This window comes from Chelonoidis abingdonii, chromosome 1, assembly GCF_003597395.2.
Source record: "Chelonoidis abingdonii isolate Lonesome George chromosome 1, CheloAbing_2.0, whole genome shotgun sequence".
NCBI lineage: Eukaryota > Metazoa > Chordata > Testudines > Testudinidae > Chelonoidis > Chelonoidis abingdonii.
This window is the reverse complement of record NC_133769.1, coordinates 77,888,995-77,909,625: the sequence shown is the minus strand read 5'-3', so window position 1 is coordinate 77,909,625 and position 20,631 is coordinate 77,888,995. Positions and strand designations below refer to the sequence as shown.

The 20,631-nt window shown below is 42.0% G+C and overlaps 1 protein-coding gene across 3 annotated transcripts in view; it reads left to right on the top strand.

The window, feature by feature from the left end:
• Window positions 1–10,144: 10,144 nt before the first annotated feature.
• Window positions 10,145–20,631, top strand: part of LIN7A (lin-7 cell polarity scaffold A) — a 63,702-nt gene continuing 53,215 nt past the window's right edge. For all 3 annotated transcript variants that reach the window (XM_032768207.2, XM_075066791.1, XM_075066790.1), the window contains exon 1: window positions 10,145–10,264. In XM_032768207.2, coding sequence (XP_032624098.1) covers window positions 10,222–10,264 — 43 coding nt within the window. In that variant the 5' untranslated portion in view covers window positions 10,145–10,221. The remainder of the gene's footprint in view (window positions 10,265–20,631) is intronic.

Below are 20,631 nucleotides of genomic sequence, written 5' to 3'. Positions count from 1 at the left end.
TGTTGTCACTCAATCCTTCCTCCGTGAAAGCAACAGCAGACAATCATTTTGCGCCCTTTTTCCCTGGATTGCCCTGGCAGATGCCATAGCATGGCAACCATGGAGCCCGTTTAGCCTTTTTTCACTGTCACCGTATGTGTATTGGATGCCGCTGACAGACGCGGTACTGCAGTGCTACACAGCAGCATTCATTTGCCTTTGCAAGGTAGCAGAGACAGTTACCAGCACTGTTACACCATCTGCTGCTTTGGAAACTGGCGATGACAGTTACCGGTAATATTGTACCATCTGCTGCTGTCATGGGTGCTCCTTGCTGGCCTTGCTGAGGTCGGTCGGCCGGGAGCGCATGGACAAAAATGGGAATGATTTCCCAGGTCATTCCCTTCTTTATGTTTTGTCTAAAAATAGAGTCAGTCCTGCCTAGAATATGGGGCAAGTCTACTAGAGAACCAGAGAGCACAGCCGCTCCAGGTCAGAGCCCCAGATATCCCACAGAAATGATGAGCTGCATGCCATTTTAGAGGGTGCCCCTGCAACAACCCCACCCATTGCTTCCCTCCTCCCACACCCCTTCCAATGGTGCACTGTGGGATACCGCCCAGAGGCCAATACCGTCGAATTGCGGCCACACTAACCCTAATCCGAAATGGCAATACCGATTTCAGTGCTACTCCCCTCGTCAGGGAGAAAGTGTATATATGAGTTCCAGATCTGTAAGGATGCACTCATGGGTGCAATCATTCGGGGAACTCATTTGTCTGGAGGCAGAGTTTGGAGTTAGGCAAGGTCTACACCGAATTTAGCAGCGTTAAACTGATTTAACCCTGCACCCGTCCACACAACGCCTCCTGAAGGGCTTTAAATAGTGTCATCTTTGTCAGCATATGGTTGGAAAACAAAGAACAGCCTCAGTACCATCACAAGCCATATTTTGAAAACTAAGATAATCTTTTTTCTTAATTTATAGAAATTACGGCTAGGACAAATACACTGCAAAATTTGAGTTCAATCACATCATTGCTTTGTTGCTGTTTTTTTAAAACTCAAAGTAGGAAACTAGGTTATTTGTGTGAATTCATTATGTATTTGATGATTTCAGATAATACTGACAACCTACTTCTACATCTGGGTCTGTAATCAAATCAGGCTCTGCAAACTGCATGCCTTTGCTCACATTCCAATCAAAAACTACAAAAGCATTCAAGATTACAATAGCAATTTGATCATATTCTCATTTTTACTTTCCAGGAAAAAAATCATTCATAGCATACACTAAAATAAGAATCAACTACCGTAATGTCTTGAAATTGGGTTTCTACCCATTTGGGCAGGCACCCTGCAAGTTAGTAATGGCCACATAACCTGCTTTCCCTCCCGCATCCCCTCTCCCCGGCCCCATCCGTATATAGATGCAGTAAATACAAGGCCAGTAATGAACAATGTCTTTTGCACCATTTGCAGCTCACAAATTATGATACAGCAATTTAATGAATGGTAGCATAAGAGTGGCCATACTGGGCAGACCAATGGTCCATCTAGCCCAGTATTTGGTCTTCTGACAGTGGCCAGAGCCAGATGCTTCAACGGGAATGAACAGACCAGGGAAATTTTTTGAGTGACCATCCTGGTGTCAAGTCCCAACTTCTAGCAGTCAGAGGTTTATGGTCACCCATAGCAAGCAGGTGAATCCCTGATCATCTTGGCTAGGGTGACCAGATGTCCCATATTTACAGGGACGGTCCCATTTTGGGGGACTTTTTCTTATGTAGGCACCTATTACTCCCACCTACTGTCCCGTTTTTTCACAGTTGCTATCTGGTCACCCTAATCTTGACAAATAGTTTGTTTGAAGAAGTACTTCCTTATGTTTGTTTTAAACTTGCTGTTAATTTTATCGGGTAACCTTGGTTCTTATGTTATATGAAGGAGTCAATAACACTTCCTTATTCACTTTCTCCACACCATCCACAATTTTACAGACCTCTATCATATCCCCTCTATAGTCGTCTCTTTTCCAAACCAGTCTTTTTAATCACTCCTCATGTGGAAGTTCTTCCATACCCCTAATCATTTTTGTTGCCCTTCTCTGTACCTTTTCCAATTCTAATATATCTTTGTTGAGATGGGATGTCCATAGCTGCTTGCAGTATTCAAGGTGTCAGTATACCGTGAATTTATGTAGTGGCATTATGATATCTACTGTTTTACTATCTATCCCTTTATTAATGATTCCTAACATTCTTTTTTTGACTGATTGATCAGGTGTTTTCAGAGAACTATCCACAATCACTCCAAAATCTCTTTCTTGAGCGGTAACAGCTAATTTAGATGCATCATTTGTATGTATAGTTGAAATTTTTTCCAATGTGTATTATTTTGCCCTTATCAACACTGAATTTCATCTGCCATTTTCTTGCCCAATCACCCAGTTTTGTAAGATTCCCTTGTCACTATTCACCATCTTCTTTGGATTTAACTATCTTGAGTAATTCTGTATCATTTGCAAACTTTGCCACCTCCTTATTAACTTCCTATTCCAGATCATTTATAAATATGTTGAAGCCCTGGCTGGGATGACTTAGTTGGGAATTGGTCCTGCTTTAAGCAGGGATTGGACTAGAGGGTCCTGAGGTCCCTTCCAACCCTGATATTCTATGATCCTATAATTCTAACAGCGGTGGTCCCAATACAGATCCTTGAGGACTCAACTCTTTACTTCTTTCTATTCTGAAAACTATTTATTCCTACTCTTTGTTTCCTATCTGTTAACGAGTTACTGATCCATGAGAAGACCTTCCCTCTTATCCCATGACTGCATACTTTGTTTAAGAACCTTTGGTGAGAGACCTTAATTGCTTTCTGAAAGTCCAAGTACACAATATCAACTGGATCACTCTCACCCACATGCTTGTTGACACCCTCAAAGAATTCTAATAGATTGATGAAGCATGATTTCCCCTTACAAAAGTCATATTGATTCTTCCTCGAAATAGCATATTCATCTATGTGTCTCATAATTTTGTTCTTTATTGTAGTTTAAACCAATTTGCATAGTAGTGAAGTTAGTAGTTGCATAGTAGTGAAGTTGTAGTTTCCAGGATCGCCTCTGGATCTTTTTAAAAAAATCAGGATTACATTAAGTATCCTCCAGCCATCTGGTACAGAGGCTGATTTAAGTGACAGGTTACATATCAGAGTTAGCAGTTCTGCAATATCATATCTGAGTTACTTCAGAACTCTTGAGTGAACATCTGGTCCTGGTACCTTAATTTATCAATTTGTTCCAAAACCTCCCCTACTAACACCTCAGTCTGGCACAGTGCATCAGATTTGTCAGATAAAAAGAGTGGCTCATATGAGGACATTTCCCTCACATCGTCTACTGTGAAGACCAATGCAAAGAATTCAATGTCAATGGCTTCCTTGAGTGCTCCTTTAGCACCTCGATTGTCCAGTGGCCTCGCTGATTGTTTGGCAGGCTTCTGATGTACTCAAAAAAAAATTGTTGTTAGTTTTTGTGTCTTTTGCTAGTTGCTCTTCAAATTCTTTTTTGGCCTGCTAATTATACTTTTACACTTGACTTGCCAGAGTTTATGCTCCTTTCTATTTTCTTCACTGGGATTTGACTTCTAATTTATAAAGAATGCCTTTTTGCCTCTAAACAACCTCTTTTACTGTGTTGTTTAGTCATGGTGGCATTTGTTTGCTCTTCTTACTGTTTTTATTTCATTTGGGATATATGTTTAGTTTGAGCCTCTATTATGGTGTTCTAAATAGCTTCTATGCAGCTAGGAGGTATTTCACTCGTGACCATTCCTTTTAATTTCTGTTTAACTAGCTTCCTCATTTTTGTATAGTTCCCCTTTTTGAAGTTAAATGCTACCGAGGTGGGTTTCTTTGGCATTTCCCCCCATAAGGATGTTAAATTTAGTTACATTATGGTTGCTATTATCGAGGGGTTCAGCTATATTCACCTATTGGACCAGATCCTGTGTTCCACTTGGGACAAAATCAAGAATTGCCTCTCCCCTTGTGAGTTCCAGGACTAACTGATCCAAGAAGCAATCATTTATGGTTTCTAGAAATTTTATCTCTGCATCCTGTCCTTATACATATACAGTCAATATGAGCATAGCTGAGATCCCGTCATTATTATTGGGTTTTCTGTTTTTGTAGTCTCTCTAATCTCCCTGAGCATTTCACAATCACCATCAACCATCCTAGTAAGGTGGTTGGTAGTATATTTCTACTGCTATCCACTTATTATTGAAGCATAAAATTTCTATTCATAAAGATTCTATGGTACTGTTTGAGTCATTCAGGATTTTTATTGTATTTGTCTCTGTGCTTTCTTTCACAAATAATGCCACTCTCTCACTAGCACAACCTACCATATATACTCGATCATAAGCCGGTTCATTTATAAGCCGACCCACGACCCTGCTCCCCAAGATGGATAAGTAAAAATGGAAAATTTTTATAATCCGTTCATAAGCCGACCCTATAATTCAGGGGTCAGCAAACTTTAGCTCCTGGGCCATTAGGATAAGCCATTGGTGGGCTGAGATGGTTTGTTTACCTTGAGCGTCTGCAGGCATGGAGGTAAACCTAAGTAAACAAAATGTCCCGGCCTGCCAGCTGCTTACCCTGACAGGCTGGGACAGCAACTGGTGGGGAAATTTTTTTGGGGGAAGAAGCTGGGAGTCAGGGGAGTAACCCCTGTGACCACTCCCCACATGACCCCAACCCTAGGCCCAGGACCCCCACGCTCTCCCCATCCCATCCCTTCCCACCTTACCTGGGGAGGGCCAGGGGAGGATGTCTCTGACCTGGCTGGAGCTGCTCCGGCAGGCTGGACAGTGCAGCCACAGCCTGCTCCGGCGGGCAGAACCAGGCAGCACGGCCACAGCATGTTCCAGATGGCTGGGCCAGGCAGCATAGCCACAGTGTGCTCTGGCATGCCAGGAGGCGCGGCCACAGCCTGCTCTGGAAGCGAGGCTGAGCGGCACAGCTGCAGCCTGCCAGCCCCAGAGCTGCAACTGCTTTGGAGGCTGGGGGGAGAGCAGCGTGGCCAGAAGCGGAGAAAGTCTGGTCCCACCTCTTCCCTTCTGGCTCTGCTGCCTGTGCTGCCTCTCCTTTGCTCCCTTGCATTCCACCTCTCCTTCTCTATACCCATTCATAAGCCGACCCCTTCTCTGATGCTTCTCTTTTTTACTAAAAAAATTCGGCTTATGAACAAGTATATATAGTACTTTGTCATTCCTATATATTTTGTATGCTGCTATTACCATGTTCCATCGAATTATCATCATTCCACCAAGTTTCTGTGATGCCTATTATATCAATATCTTCACTTAATACCAGGCACTCAAGTTCACCCATCTTAGTGTTTAGACTTCTTGCACTGGTATATAAGCACTTATAAAATCTGTCAGTATTTATTTGTCTGCCTTCATGTGTTGTAATTGAATGGGACTCTTTTTCATTTGACTGTTTCTCTTCAGTTCATACTTGTTCTTTATTAACTTCTATCCTCTCCCCTTCACTAGGCTATAGAATATCGCCATTAATAAAACCTCCCCTAAAGGATGTCTCTGTCCAAACCATGTGCTTCTCTGCATCTATTGGCTTTCCCCCAGGCCTTACTTTAAAAACTTGTATTTCTTTTGGTTTTTGTAAGTCTAAATGCCTGACTAGAGACCTGTCTGTATTCACCAATATTTGTTCACCATGATTTTTTTGCAATAATTTTATATAATATAGTCTGCTAGGTTAACATCGTTAAGTGACAAGATTTTAAATGTTTTAACCAGTTTGGTTGTCCTCACTTCTTTGTGTAACTCTGTATTGATGCAAGCAACAGACAAAGCCAAAAATAATCAATAAAAATAGTCAAAAAATGGCTAAAGTTGTTTATTGTTGTGGTGATCGTAAGCAAAGCATTATTATAGGCAAAATATATGTTAACAGACTGGCCAAGTAAACACGGTGGATAGCTCATTATGCTGATGTGTGAGAGACATAGTTTTAAAGCTTGAGTCAATTGTAGTTTTAATATTTTAAAAAGTAAGGCGCTATAGACTGTGTGCACTAATTGTATACCCTGTGCTCAAAACAGTCATAAATATAACTAACTCAGCATAACTACTTTAAAAAATGTCAGTATTTCAGATGCTATAAAACATATCTAAAGTTGACAATTTACATTATGGATTAAGGGCTTGCTCCCACATCTGAACTGAAGTCAACAGTAAAACTCCCAGAGCACAAGAGCTCAGTCCTATTCTCACTGTAGCCAATGGAAATTTAGCATTAAAAAAGTACTATTTGTTAAGATGAAGCTGGTTTGGAGCTTTCAGAAGAACAGTTTTTTGAAAAAGCAGCAAAGAGTCCTGTGGCACCTTACAGACTAACAGACGTATTGGAGCATGAGCTTTCGTGGGTGAATACCCACTTTGTCGGATGCATAGTTTTTTGAAACTATGTCTTATGCTTTGCAATACTGGAACATAAAAGTGGCACCAGGTTGTAACTATTGTAGCACCAGGCGCAGCTGTTGAGCACTACCTCCCCAGTTCCCAATCCATCTGAAATATTGCTTACCAGTGGATGGCTGTCCTGGAGCAGAATGTGCAGCACATGCTGGTAACGTGTTTAATTATTACCAAAAGCATCAAGTCACAAATTGTTATTTTAGAATCCTAAAAAAATCCCGCTGGAAGAAGGATGCAATTCTCTGCCTAATAAGCAAAGTGTGCCATAAACCATCAGATATCCAAATTCCATGTCCTTTATAGAAACACCATGGAACTGGTCTGACTGATTAAATAAAGAGAAAGAGGGCCCATTCCCCTACTCACACTGTATGCCAGAATTCATTCCAAAACAAATTTTAATGACCAGGTTATAAAGAAGAAATAAATTAACAGGCCCTGCATTATAATAGTGCTAGCATCTTTGCTTATATTTTCATTGAAATACTATGGTAGGTTGTGACTGAAACCAATATCGGCAAGAAAATGTAAATGAAGGCTGATAATGCGCTTTTAATCCCAAAGGATCCATTTTATAAACTCTACACATGATCTTGCAAACTGCTGTGTGCACGGAACTTCCACTGAAGCGAACAGAAGTTCCATGCACAGCCTAGGGCTTGGGGGCTAGCATGACAAGGCTCCAATGAAGAGAAGCCACTGCTACAGCTGACCACGTTGTAGCTTTTCCTGAGAATAAACAGTGGATTTCAGTCTCCAGAGCTGTCAAGTTCTTACCATTTGAGAGCACTGGAAGCACATATAACATTTTCTTTGTTTTATAAAAAGAAGAGGAGATTAAAGCCTGCATTATATTGTGAAACAATCAATTTATCCATAGCTGAAATTCCTGGGACGGAACACATGGTAATATTACAGAACGTGGCATGAAATGAAGAGTACAACAGCCAACTGAAACTACACGGGGAATTTAGGCTGGCAGATGTAACAGCCCAAAGTAAAGTTTGGTCAGAAATAGGACACTGAATCTAAAGGTGAGGATGTCATCTAGTGCCTCAGCAACAACACTCCCTAAGGGAAAGCCAAGATCTGTGGAAGTCTCCATTCAAGTACTGATCAGGCTTAACCCTGCATGGCTTGGGACATCTGACCTGTTCATCCAGCAACAAACATAAAAGGGAACTCAAAAAGGTGCAAAGTTGGCCTACTGATTTTTCCCATAGAAAGCATCTCTCCCTAATATTGTTGCTCTTAAACCTGAGGACTACGGGTTTTTTTTAAGAGCTGGATCTTGATAACTTATCCATGTGGCATGTCTTTTACATATTTATTAACAGGCCACATAATGTTATATTTGTATTTTGTTTCAAAAATGTCTGTTTTCAATTTGTCAGTTTAAAAAAGAGTCTGAAGAATTTTGAAAACCTACAAGAAAAACAACTTGATTGCTTAATTAGCTTGACAGTGTGCTTTTAATATTATTTAAGCATAATTCCCATAATAGGTTTTTTAAAAGTGTCATAACAGTTTGAGAGTTGTCACATTAGGCTGTTATAGCTCCAAATGTGTACATTCTTTTCATTTTAAGACTACGAATCCCATATACAATAATGTGATTTCTTAAAAGGAGCTGTTAAACTTTATGTCAATCCAGCTGCTGCGCAAATACATACAATCTACATAATAAAAATCCTTATGTTAATTTAGGTTAAGATAATTGACTGCCTGCCAGTAACTGATTTTTAAATTTCAGCATTTTAGCCAATTAAAACATTTACTTGTCAACACAGCCAAACTGATTTGACTACTGTATTTACTACTCAAAAGAGGACTTTTAGTTTTTAACTCATCTTTCTGAGGAGAAAATGTGTCTTAAATTTCTTCTCTTACACTCACCTAATTATAAAACACACCAGATTTGTGGTCAAAATAGTCAAGTAATAGTTCCTTTAGTGCTCCAATTGTGGATTCAATTTTTCATGCTTCAGCTCACAAAACTTCACTTTGCAACTGTAACTCCGCTGTAATGCAATTTCTTTTGTACAGCATTTCCTATATATTTTAAAGGGAAAATGTAGGAACAGATATTCCACCATGTTTAAGTATGTACCGGACAACAGCAAAATGCACATACTGCACAGCAGAGAAATCAGTGAGGATGCAGGCCTTGCCTTATTTAATGCAAACCTTTCCCTACCACCTCATATTTCATAAGACAGGCTGCAGCAGTACTTTGGCTCTCAGTCATCATCCATATACACCTCCACTTCTCAGAAGGAAGTTGGCTGGACTCCCTTTGGTTTACCTAGTTTATGCATGCACAGAGCTGTTAGGAAGCCATTAAGAGATCACAACAGAAATATTCATGAGCCTGCACTGTCCTCTTTACAAATCTTTCCAACTTTCACAAATCACAACCAAACATCCTCAGATGACCAAAAGGACACGCTTTCTGCCAAATGCCCAACATCTACCTCAAGCCATTGAGGCATGAAAGCTGATTTAAAAAAAAAAAAAAAAAGAGTTGCCAAACTTTTTTTATATTGGAAAATGTTTTCCTTTTTTCAAGCATGGCTGGAACATTTTTATTCAAAGATTACGAAAGTGTGTTACTCCAGGACTAACATCTAACCTGGCAAACTTCAGTCCAGTGGGTAAAAACTGGAAAAGGATAACCTGCTGAAAGGGACCACTGAGAATGAAAATGCCTGGACAGCCAAACTAAGACTAGGCTTGTGTACAGAGCACTGGACAATGACTCAGTAGACCTTGCCTCATTGCCTGGCTTTGTGAACAGCCACCATGTGACCTTCAGCACTGTTATTTAATCTCGCTGTGCCTTAGTTCCCCGTTTTACAGATAAGGACGGTGCTGGAGCCACACAAGTACCTTTTTAAAAACAATACACCCCTTCCCTGCCTCTGTAGCAACCTACCTCCTCGTTCTCTGGGGGACAGAGGGTAGGAGATCAACTTTTTTAAACAAACCAGACACACGAAGTTCACACCCAGTCACACTCTCCCCATCAGCACCCCACCCCTTGGCCTCCCCCCAGAGACGCAGAGCAACCACCTGCAGAGTCCTTGCCCAACAACCACCCCCCGCCCCTTCTCAGAGCCCACACTTCGCTGCTGACGTCAGAGGGTGGCAGTAAGGGAAAGCTAAATTTCGGGCAGCAGCTGGATGCTGCCTCCTCCCCCACCCCCTGGCTGCAGCTGGCATCTCTTCCCTCCCCGTGGCTTTGAACCTGGCTCCCACTCCCCCGCCATTGCCGCATCTCCAGCTAGTCGCTGTCTCCCCCCAGGGGCTCCGCCAGGCTCCCCCTGCCCAGGCTGTGCAATACTAAGTTTCCTAACGCCAAGGCTGCGGAAGGTGCCGGTGGGCTCGCCCCTGGCACCGGCCCTTGCGGGGGAGCCCCCGACCGGCCAGCGAACACGGCCCAAGCCGGGCGGCTGCAGCGCACATCTGGACTGCACAGGCAGGGCGCCCGGGGAGCCAGCGGCGGCACACGCACATCCCTGGCGCCCGGCCAGCGCGGAGGCAGCCCCGCCCGCCTGCCTACATGCGGCTAGCGCGCGTCCTCGCCGCAGAGCGACCTCCGGCAGCCCCGGCCAACTCCTAGCCCCCTCCCTTCCCCGCCTTAGCCTCCTCCGCCTCGGCTCCCGGCACGCCGCCCCTGGAGCCGAGCCGAGCCGAGCCGAGCGTCATTCCGGCTGCAGCCGCAGACATGGCGACGCTGACAGTGGTCCAGCCGCTCACATTAGACAGAGGTAAGCGCAGCTGCTGCGGCCCCCAGCCCGCTCCAGGGCAGCGGCTCAGGCGGGGAGTCACCACAGCCGGCTGCAGGGAAGAGGCTGGTGTCTGCTGGAGCCCCATCCCCAGCACAGCCTGCCGCTTCTGGCTGCCGCGGAGTAGCCCCTGCCCGTATCCCACCCTGGTCCCGGGGAGGCGCCCCCCAAGCCGCGGGAGGCCGCTGGCCAGACCTGTGCCGCATGCTTGGTGCCTGTTGCCGGAGAACAGGGCAGGGGGGGCGGGAGACGCTGCCTCCCATGGCAGTTCGGACGGCAGGTGGCTGTAAGGTGAAAGGGGAGGGAGGAAAGCAAAGAGACCAAACTTTCTTCGAGGGGGAGAGGCGTTTTGGAGACTGGGGTAGGGCTGGCATCCTGAGGAGACAGCTGGGGCAGGGATCACCGCGGTACCGGGGGGAAGGGGATTAGTATGTTACAAAGCTAGGGGAGTGCGGGCGAGTGTGTTGAAACACCAGAGTCTGTCTGTGCAGCTCTAGGATCTTGCTTTGCATCTTTCCTTCACTAGCTTTGCTTTGCTAACTTGCTCTCTGGTACAGCAGGTCGCTATACTAGCATCTCTAGTGCATCGCTTCTCGGCTCTCTGTGAGCTAAGATCAAGCGAAGTAGGTCCCTATACTGGCATCTCCAGTATAGCGACAGAGTTGCTGTTTGGCATATAGATGCATTTCTAGTTACTAGCTTTGTGGTGGCTTCACTTTCCTCGTAGCTAACACCTCTAAGAAAAGGGCTCCTACCTAAGCCAAAGAATCATCTCAGCCTTTGAAAAATCTGAACTTGACGGGTCGGGGGAGGAGATTGGGAGGGAGCTGCAATTTGCCATATTTACTATTATTAATACTGCTTTCATATAGAGCAGCTTATTCCTATTCCTGAAGACAGCTAGTTGCCCCTGGCATTGATGTTAACACTGATAATTTTTTTCTACTCTCGAGCCTATGACAGCAGCACCTTTTTATCCTTCTCTTTGTACAGTCCATTACAAAAGAGAAAGAGGGAGTGCAGAAAGCTTGAGGCTGTGCTAAATTTAAACTTCTGCCACAAGGCTGTAAAATTAGATCTCCCACCCAACCTGATTAGGCGACAATAAGGTACTCTTTCTAAATTGATACCACTGAAAGTACATTTGTAATCCTAATAAGGTATCCGAGGAATACTTGGTTATTACAGGGGGGAAAAATAACTTGATTTATTATTTGTTTGGCTTTTTCCTCTCTATGAGTTCTTGTTTAAGAGATCAAACAAGCTCCCTGGATAGGACTCTTAAGTGTTAAGACAATTTTTTTTAATCTGCATCCTGTGTATTTTAGCCTCTGAGCAATTTGTAAATCCTTTACTTTGTAGAGAATGATTTAGGCCAGTGCCTTAGTTTTAAAAATTCTCTTTCTAGAAGATTAAGATGGACTCGAAACATGAGGCACATAGCTTCCTGCTGTAAATTCAATGGAAAAGAAACCTGATGAACTCAGTTTGAGATTTTAATTTAGAGGACACTAGGGTTACTTTGCTGGAACCTAACTGAGAGCATAGCAGCTCTTGTGGTGCCCATCACAACTTTACTGGGCATTAGGTGGATTGTTTTAATAAGATATTCAGATAAAAGAAAGAATAAAATGAAGTTATTACTAAAATAAAGTACTGGCATGCAGTAAGTTAAGGAGAATACATGTTTTTCCAAAGTGCTTAGAAATCTACTGTGTAATGTACCGTTTCATCCCAATAATGTTTGCATTAACCAGGACAAATCTATTTCTTAGTAAAAGGGTTGAACAGATGGCAATCCATTAAAATGCATGGCTTTTAAAAGAGAATTATTAGTATTTCAATATTATGATCCAATTGTATTCCTGTTCATTATTAAAATTATGTGGGTTTTTTTTAAACACTCTCTCATTCTCCCCATTAGTCATAATTGAGATTCCACTAGATATGGGCTAGGGTGTGCCTGGCACTTTCATAGAGGTGCAAGTTGAGGGCCAAAATGCCCTCCTCTCACCTGGTTACTGAAGTAGATGAAAATAGGAGAAGGACTCACTGTTAATGTAGTTGGGATGCAGAGTTGCATCAGCACAAGGTGATTGCATGCAGCAAGGAAAAGAAATATATCCAAAGTGTTCCTGTCCCAAAGAAGGCCACTTCTTCAGTGGGGACACAGTCACCTTTCAGGGGCTGCTGCTGCTGCTCCAGTTGTCAAGAAGGCTGAGAGCCCCAGAAACATCTCACTTAGGCCCAGTGCCTCCAGATGTTTTCACTTGAGTCCTCCCCTTACCAGCCAGGGAAGAGGGGAATCTCTGGGGCAGCAGAATTTCTCAAATCAAGGAGGAGAAGCTCTCCCTTTGCTTTTATCAAAATAGAAGGAGCTGGGCTCCTCCTGAGTCTGCCTCAGCCCAGCTAAGGTCACAACACAGTCCACTCTGGAAAATACCACAGACCTGCACCAGCTCCGTGCTTTCCCATAGAGAAGTCAGTACAGCAAGGAAAGTAAAGTGTGCGTGCGCGCACGTGCGCGCACACACACACACTTCCTTAATTTCTGTCAGCATGTCTCTCTGTACCTGCACAACTGTCTGTGTCTGCAGGACATTAATATGTAGAGCAACTTTCCAATATAATGGAAATTTTAATCACAGTTTCATCTCACAGACATCTCCCTTTAGTCTGAGCACTGTATGGGCTGGGAGGGAGACAGCATATGTCCTGGGGTGGGAATGTGATGTGACACAGCTACTAAGGCAGGTGCAGCAGTGGGGATTTCTATAGAACAGTGGTTCTCAACCAGGGGTATGCATACCCCCATGGATACTCAGAGGTCTCCAGGGGTACATCAATTCATCTAGATATTTGCCTAGTTTTACAACAGGCTATATAAAAAGCACTAATGAAGTCAGTACAAACTAAAATTTCATACAATGACTTGTTTATACTGCTCTATATACTATACACTGAAATGTAAGTACGATATTTATATTTCAGGCCATTTATTTTATAATTATATAAAAATGAGAACATAAGCAATTTTTCAGTAATAGTGTGCAGGGACAGTTTTGTATTTTTATGTCTGATTTTGTAAGCAAGTAGTTTTTAAATGAGGTGAAACTTGGGTGTAGACAAGACAAATCAGACTTCTGAAAGGGGTACAGTAGTCTGGAAAGGTTGAGAACCGCTGCTATTGAGGAGGCTGAGGTTGGGGGCAGGGTTACAAGTGTCCAAGAGATTTGGGAGGTGAAAAAGCCTGTGATGTATAGTGGAATGCGGTGGACATCATATACCTGGAATTTGAATGCTTTTGACACAGTCCCACATGACATTCTCATAAGTAAACTGGAGAAATGCAGACTCAGTAGAACTACCCTTAAGTGGATATATAATTGGTTAAACAGCTGCAAACAAAGAGTAATATTAATGGAATGATGTCAGATTAGAAGGAGGTCTCAAGTGGGGTCCATAGGGATCTGTTCAGGGTCTGGTGTTATTTAACATCTTTATTAATGACCTGGATGTAGGAATGGAGAGCATACTGATTAAATTTGCAAATGACACGAAGCTATAGGAGGTTGAAAACTCTTTGGAGGCTAGAACTAAATGCAAAAGTATCTTGATAAATTGGAGAACTGGGCTACAGACAACAAAATGAAATTAAACAAAGACAAATGTAAGGTGCTAGATTTAGGGAAGAAAATCCAAACACACAAATACAGAATGGGGGAAAACTAGCTTGGCAGCATCATTGCACAGAAGGATCTGAGAGTTGTGGTGGATCACAACCTCAACATGAGTCAACAATGCGATGCTCTTGCAAAAAAAGCAAATGCAGTTTTGGATTGCATTAACAGAGGCCTAGCATGCAGGTCACAAGAGGTGATAGTACCACTCTACTTGGCGCTGGTTAGGCCTCAGCTGGAGTACTGTGTCCAGTTTTGGTCAGCACTGTATAGAAAGAATGTAAAGAAACTAGAAAGGATCCAGAGGTGAGCAACAAACATGATCAAAGGGATGGAATGAAAGCCATGTGAGTAAAGGCTGAAGAAACTGGATATGTTTAGTTTGGAAAAGAGGAAATTAAGGCGGGACATTATAGCCATCTTCAGATGCCTGAAAGCCTGCCATAAAAAAGATGAAGAAAAATTGTTCTCTTTTGCCAGAGAGTGCAGGAGAAGAAGCAATGGGTTCAAACTACAGCATCACTGATTCAGATTAAATCTCAGGAATATCTTCCTAACTGTAAGAACAGTAGGACAATAAAACAAACTGCCTAGGGAAATTGTAGAAGGTCCTTCACTGGAGGTTTTCAAAAAGAGACCAGATAGCCATCTGTCTTGGATAGTTTAGATACAACAAATCATGAGTCTTGGCACGGGGTTAGACTAGATGACCCTGGCAGTCCCTTCTAGCCCTGTGATTCTGTAGTGACTTGTGGCAAGTCAGAAATTGAGGGTTGGGAGAAACAGAGAATATGGGAGAAGCACTGTTTGGAGATAACCATGAAGGAGGCTTAGATTAACAGTTTAAATTTAATCTTTTAAAGTTTGATAGTTCTGCAATCTTTGTTTAGTCTGGACTGTAAGAATGTGCTACTGAAATGTGGTGTTGGGGAGCAGACTCACTCCCCAGTGCCTCACTGCTACAGCCCTGTTACACTATGGTCTAATGTCCCCTACTTGCAGAGCCCTACTCCTTACTTGCCCCCACTCCCCATCATGATCACCTCAAACCCAGGCCTTCCAAACAGAACACTATTTTCCCATGACCTCTTCTACCAGAGACCTGCTGCCTCCATGGTTCTTTTCTGCTGCACCATGCCTCCTGCTACAGTGCAGATCCACTCAATGCCCCCTTCCTATGCTTCCACCAGACTTCCACTCAGTTCACCAGAAAAGCCAACTTTGCTAGGGATCCCTAAGGCTTGTCTCTAAAATGCATGCCCTTGGATCCCCATAAGCCAGTCTTACCTTCCCAATAAACCTATACTTAGGATTCCTCATGTACCCTTAGAGTCTTTAGGGTAACATTCATCGCTTTTTCCCCAATTGTCTGCTGGTGGGGGAGGATCAGACTGGTGTCTCTCCCCACTCCCATCTTCCTTCTTTGGGGGGACATCAAGTAGTATTTTTGCCGTCCCCAAGTCAATGGATGGTCCCCAAAATCTGCGGAAGGATTACTGCCTTTCTGTCACTATCAAACTGTGGCCAGCCTGAGTGTCTGGGCTTATCTGTTACAGGCAGGGATTTCTCTTTGGTAGAGTCTCCTCACAGAACGTATGCAAGGAATTCCCGACATAGAGAAATCCCACTTGTCAGAGGATGGGTTTTCCGAGACCCACATGTCTCAGCATCCTCATGTCACTCTCCTCATCATACTTCCCCTACCAATTACCCAACCATATGCCCCCCCCATATGCCCAAACCATATGCCCCTCAGACTAAACACCTCCCCTCTCTCCACCTCACCAACCTTACATCCCCTGCTCAGTACCACTTATGTCACTATCAATCATCCTGATTGGCCATAGAGGTGAGCTTGAAACCATTTTTCTATCCCAGGGAAATTTTCAAGAGATGTAAAAAGACATTGGTCTGAAGGTTAATGTTTTTGATTGCATTGAGAGAAAATGCATTTAAACAACCTTAATTTTAAGCTAAAATGTGTGGGCATTTTATTACTCACTCTCTTTCAAATATTTCTTGTCAGGGCCATTGTATTATCTGAGATTTCAGTTCCTATGTTTCTCATGTACCAAGCTCATGAGTCTGTACCTGGGGTCCCTCACTTATAGGCAGACATCATTATATCTGTCAATAATAGAAGACGGATTTTCACCTTTCACTTTATCTGAATCGTTATACTTCACTGAACATTTTAAAATACTATTTTTCAAAAAGCTTAACTTATTTGAAATTTTATTTGTACTCTTCACTCTGAAGCTGAACTTAGTCTGCTGTGGCCACTATTTACTCAGAACATTGCACCAACATGTTCCCTGATCGTTTTCATTGTGCGTTTTGTACAGGACCAAGCAAATGGCAAGTTATGAAAGATCACTTTTCAAGAGACCATCTTGATTTCTAGTCAATTAGATATTTAAATTTTGAACTGACTCATGGTTATGAGCTGGATTGTCATGGAACATGTATTTTCAGGGAGAAGGTCCCACTAGCCTATGCCTTCATCTATCTTTCCACCCCATATCCTGATTACTTTCTTATTTGCATATTGTTAGTATTCACATCCTTGAGGTGAACACCTCCTTAAGTGCTTGCAGATTGAAGGAAAGACTGCTGAATTTTTTGCACATAAAGAACTGATACCACAGTTGTTTATGAAGCTTCACCCAAGGTCATAACTGCTGGCTGTGCAGCAGGTCAATGGGGAATAATCTGAGATGGATTTAATTTAAAATCACTCAGGCATTAATATATATGAACATAACCTTAAAATAACCCAAACTTATTGAGAACCTATTTTCTACTGCTCTCAAATGCTAGGAAACTGGAAAGACCTCTTGCTGTTAAACTACACTGCATAACTACACTCCATTTGTTCTCTATTAATTCAAACAAATAACTTTCAAATGAAATGGATATGCCAAAACACACTGAAAAAGTTGTCCTATATGGTACTCTATATAGAAGAGATACAGAGGAATAAGAAAAGATCTGAAATTAGCATTAGAGCTTCTAATATAAGCAGCTATGGCAATGCTCTGTTGATAGTTATAAAATAAACCTCCATTCCAGCCAGATAAAACACCATTCTTTTATAGGTCTGTGGACATCATTCTGTATATTATTTTCCTGTTCATCCTTCGTTAGTCTACTTAAGTAGGTTTGGTTCCCTACCACACACACATCTGTGTGTGGTAAGTACATATCATTGATATAATTTTCATGGAAATTGGCAATATGCCATTATTCTAGACTATAAGTCTTAATATAATTTATATTTGTTCTGAAAAAAATCTAATTAATACAAAGTCTAATTAATAAGGTAGGAGCTTGACCCTACTCCGGAGACTCAGCATAAGGCCAAGCATCAGTTAAATCCGACTTAAGCCATCAAAATAGGGGATAGAGTGGTTATGCCGTCCCTCTGCACAGACATGAATATCACCTAATATCTATCTAATATCTGTCCATCTGAGAGATTTTATAGCACCCGTCATTGTAGCATCTGAGAGCAATGAAAATACTTTTCAAGTGCCACAAATTTGCATTTGGATATCCTTTATGATGATGATGTACAAAATAATGATATATTAAAAATAAAAATCACTCATTAAGATAAAAATCTGAGGGTTTGGTCTGTATTTGATTATGTAGTATTGGAACAGAAAGACATGTAGTCACAGACTGAAATAATTTGTTTTATGTCACTGTGTTTGATTTTTTTTTTACTGGATGTTTTTCTGAAGAGATGGATTTAGGGTAAGCCGCTTGGTTTACTGCATTTTGGATTATGAATGAGTATGCTTTCTACAGATTTATGCATCTGAAGCATTCATGCAGCATTGATAACAAATTTCTTTAATTCTACACATAGTTTAGTAATGCTTCCTTAAGTCTTATAGCTCCTATATTTATACCTTTAATATGGGAGCTTGGATTTTTATAAGAAATGTCAAAATAATGTTACTATTTAAAAAAATTAAATGCACATGAGGAACTCAACTGCATCTGTCAGGCACAGCCCTGAATTGTGGGTGGGTATGGAAATCCACTTCCCCAGGGGAGCTCTGAGACCGACTGTATCTGCCCGAGGAGTCTGTGTTCCAATCTGCAGTCCGCCAGTTTCACTGGATCATGGTCCTGCTTCCTTTTCTCTCTTTCCTGTCCTCGCTAAGGTGGCTTCTGCCCTGAGGCCTCTAGGAGAGAGCAATCCTTGACACCTCAGGAGTTGTAAATGGGCCTGGCACCTGTACAGTGACCAGAAAGGAGTAACAAGCTCCTTCTCTCCACTTTGTCCTTGTGCATTAGAATATCATCCAGGCACAATCTGGCCTTAAATATGAATGCCCGTCATAAATGTGTGACTATATGTAACATTCCATGAACATACATAGTTTTGGTGGAATTTGGTGTAAATCTCTTCTGTGACTTGGAAAGGGATATCTTAAATCCCCAGTAAAGTGTAATTTTTGAATACAAGACTAGTCATGCCACATTGTTCTCCAGTGGCTTTGTTCATGTTAAGGAAATGTTTGTTGAGCATGTTAGGCATACCAATGCCAAAACAAGATGGACATGTTCACAGCAAACACTTATTACTGCAAGGATCTTGCCTTACTCCTGGTCTGTAAACACCTAGCACAGTGTTGGTAATGTAGCAATTCAATAATAATACCTAGACATAATTTTAGCTTATTTGAATTTATGCTGGAAGATCCTGAATCAGAACAGAATTTAGGCTACCAGTAACGTATTCTACTCCTCATTTATTACATTGGCCTGGATCCTGAAACTTGTTGATCCCAATAGGGATGTAAAATGTTAACCGGTTAACCGATTAACTAATAAGCATCAGTCTTATTGGTAAGGTATTCTGGTTAACATTTAAACTCTGCTGTGGGACCCTACTGCCAGCCCCCATCAAAAGGCCCAGTTGCCATGTCCCCCCACCCCCCCCCCCCCATTCCCAGCTGCTGTCCCCCCCAGAGATCCTAGCTGCTGATCCCCTCCCCCCCTCGCCCCGGCTGCTGGCAGCCCCCATGCCTAGGACTTTGCACGGGGTGGCAGCAGAGCCCCAAGCGTGCAGTGGCAGTTGGGACCCCAGGCACGGGGGGTCACTGGCAGTCGGGACCCCAGGTGCGCAGGGCAGCAGTAGCGCCTAACAGTTAAATGTTTAACCAGTAAAATTTTAATAGTTTAAACATTTACTTTTTTAAAACTTTATTTTCATCCCTAATCCCCAGTGGGGCTCTGAGCAGGTGCAGGAGTCCATCACATGCAACAAGTTACAGGATTGGTATGTTAATGCTTAGGAAACACAAGGCATGCTATATTATATATTCCGTCCCTTTTGACGGTGTGTTTTATAAACAAAGCCCTAAGCCCAATCCTAGTATCCTACATGCGTCATTCACACTGAAGTTAGTGGGTCTTTTGCCTGAGTAAAGAGGGCAGGATCAGGAATTTAATGAAATATCAAGTAAATGATTTGTTTGAATACATGTCTTCTCTTTTCAGCTTACATGTGCTACTGGGCTGGGCACCCTCTAATGAAATTATCAGAGGAAATAAGAAATCTGACAGATGATAAAGTCCTTGGCTTTGTGCAGATATGTTCTTTTAATTAACCATCACAAAAATACATACATGCATACCTCTCTAACAGTTATGATGTTTATGCAAGCACACAAAGATACACACTTTTAGTTGAGCTACGCTAGTCAAATGTAAAGAATGCTCTTGGCAGATAAAAAGGCAATATGATTTGAAATATTAATAAAATGTGAAGCCACCAATTTAAGTCATTTCATAGAACCATCATTAATTGTAAGATGAAAAATCAAGAGAAAATAAGTGAAAGCAGATAGTGTTTTGACCCCACTTAAGTGGCAATTCCTAAATTTATCTATCTTCTCTAAAGTACAGATAATTAGTGTTTAAAGAGACTTCACACATATTTGGCACTTTTAAAATACTAATATACTTTAAAATACACAAATATTTATAAACAAAGTTAATCTGAGCTGATTTAATCTTCTTTTACTTAGAGTTGTAATCAGACATTTGCTGGCGATTCAGACGCTGGATAAGAAGGTCTAACTTCAGTCTCTTTAGCAGTTCATTATACGTGAAGATCATAAGAAGCAATTCAGGAAAGAATACTTATTCAGAAAAACACTTTAAGCATGTCCTGAAATCCCAAGCATGTGCTTTAAATTAAGCACATACTTAAGTACTGTCCTAAACACGGATGGATTTAAGTACATGGAGCAGCATTTCTCAAATGGGCACACTTTATTTCTGCTGAATCAAAGTTGCTTCAACTTTACTGTGGAAGCTCCTTCTGATAAATCCTTTAGGGTAAGCATTTATCCTTCAGGACCTTGGCTCTTTCATTGTCTTCCTCAACCATATCATGTCAAAAAAAAAAAAAAGAACATACATTATTTATATTTTAAGGTATCAGTCCTGCACATTGATTACAGAGGACTCCACATAGGCCAAAGAGCTCCAGCACCGGCACAGAGGTCCACATGACAAATCAGATAGCTGATTGGGGCCTGTATTATTCCTTTGGCAGCTGTCTTGACCTTCTGAAATCCATCATCTATTCATGCTTTCAAAACAAATTGAAAATGTGCTGTAGTCTAACAAGTTATTTGGAGGAAT